We start from the raw sequence: 1,292 nt of genomic DNA on the forward strand, positions 1-1,292 counted from the left end.
CCACACGTTCTGTACGTTTTTACTATCACACGTACTGAACGCATTTTCCCAAGCGTGTCTACATAAAACCATACTGTAGCCAGTTTGCTACATGAACCAATGAAAAGCGAGCCTCCAAAAAAGGGGCGGGTTGCGATTGGCCCGCGTCCGACCGGCCGTGTGTTGGGAAACGCACAGGCACGTCGTACTACGGAGAAACTGCGAGCAAACATACAAAACCCCCTGAAGTTATTGTAAAATTTTCGCAGAAGCATTACCGAGAGTTGAAATGGTCTTTGCAATCGGAACCCCCTTTTGAACCCAGAGGAGGGCATGGCATAGCAAGAACAAACGGGCGTGGGAGGAACGAGAAGTTTGCGGATGTGGCTCGTTTGGACGCCCTGCTGATCACCTGACGGAGGCGTGACTCCCGTGCCCAAAAAAGCTGTTGCCCCCAGTGATCCGTCGCCAGTTAGCCTGCAGTGGATTCTGGTGGGGTTTCAGACACTCACGCCGGGGTGCGGGAGAAGTTGTTGGGTTGCTGAGGAAGGGTCACAGCCAGCCATGTGGTAGGTGGAACGTAATGAAACCTTCTCTTTCAGGCTCGGTTGCAAGGCACAGTTGCTAGGTTTGCCTTGCATTTTAATAATGTTTGTTAAAGCGGGATTTAATGTTAGAAATTTAATTGTAATTACAATCAGAAGCGCAGTTAAAGCTTCCATGGAGACTGAAATATGTCAATGTTTTGAAACTGGGTAATCAGAACGTGTAAATGAGGAAATGTAGAGAAACTTGCAGTTATTTTCGTATAAGATATTTATTGCCAAAGATCTTAGGGAAAGATTGTGACATACACTATTGTGGTTGCATCAGCTACCACGGGGGTAGCATCAGTTAAATACTACGGGGGATTGTTTAACCGTAGATGAAAATTTTGGTATTTTTACTAGCCTTCTTTCCTAGTAGTTAGGAAATAGTTTTGTGGAAACAAATTTGTTAAAAAAATAAGGCTATGACATAATACAGAACAGGGTATCATAGTAGACCACTTATTTAAGTTTTCATTATTAGTAATGATAATTAGAAAAATTTAGTGTACACTTGACTTAAAAAAAAAAATAAATTATCAGATAATCTCCAACATTTACTTAACTTTGAGTGACATTTCATTTATCATAAGAATTGCACTGGTGGGGAGAATTTTGGAAATAAGAAAAATCTAATTGTTATTAGCTAGTTCTTTTATAATTTTCATTTCGAAATTGGCCCCTAATGCTCATGAAGGTCATGATCCTCTTGAAGGTTTGACCCAT

The 1,292-nt window shown here is 41.4% G+C and overlaps 1 protein-coding gene across 3 annotated transcripts in view; it reads left to right on the forward strand.

Annotated features, from left to right (window-relative positions):
• Positions 1 to 1,292, forward strand: part of LOC119586308 — a 70,882-nt gene that overhangs the window by 62,506 nt on the left and 7,084 nt on the right. Inside the window, exon 1 of one of the 3 annotated variants that reach the window (XM_037935021.1) lies at positions 334 to 471. The exons of 1 other annotated variant lie outside the window; for it this stretch is intronic. Coding sequence is in view for 1 of the 2 variants with exons in the window: in XM_037935020.1 (XP_037790948.1) it covers positions 544 to 548 (5 nt within the window). In the remaining variant the exon portion in view is untranslated. Of the gene's footprint in view, positions 1 to 333; positions 549 to 1,292 lie in introns of those variants that run through there. One more of the 3 variants, XM_037935020.1, reaches the window with a different exon arrangement.

This window comes from Penaeus monodon, chromosome 21 (genome assembly GCF_015228065.2).
Source record: "Penaeus monodon isolate SGIC_2016 chromosome 21, NSTDA_Pmon_1, whole genome shotgun sequence".
NCBI classification, from domain to species: Eukaryota; Metazoa; Arthropoda; class Malacostraca; order Decapoda; family Penaeidae; genus Penaeus; species Penaeus monodon.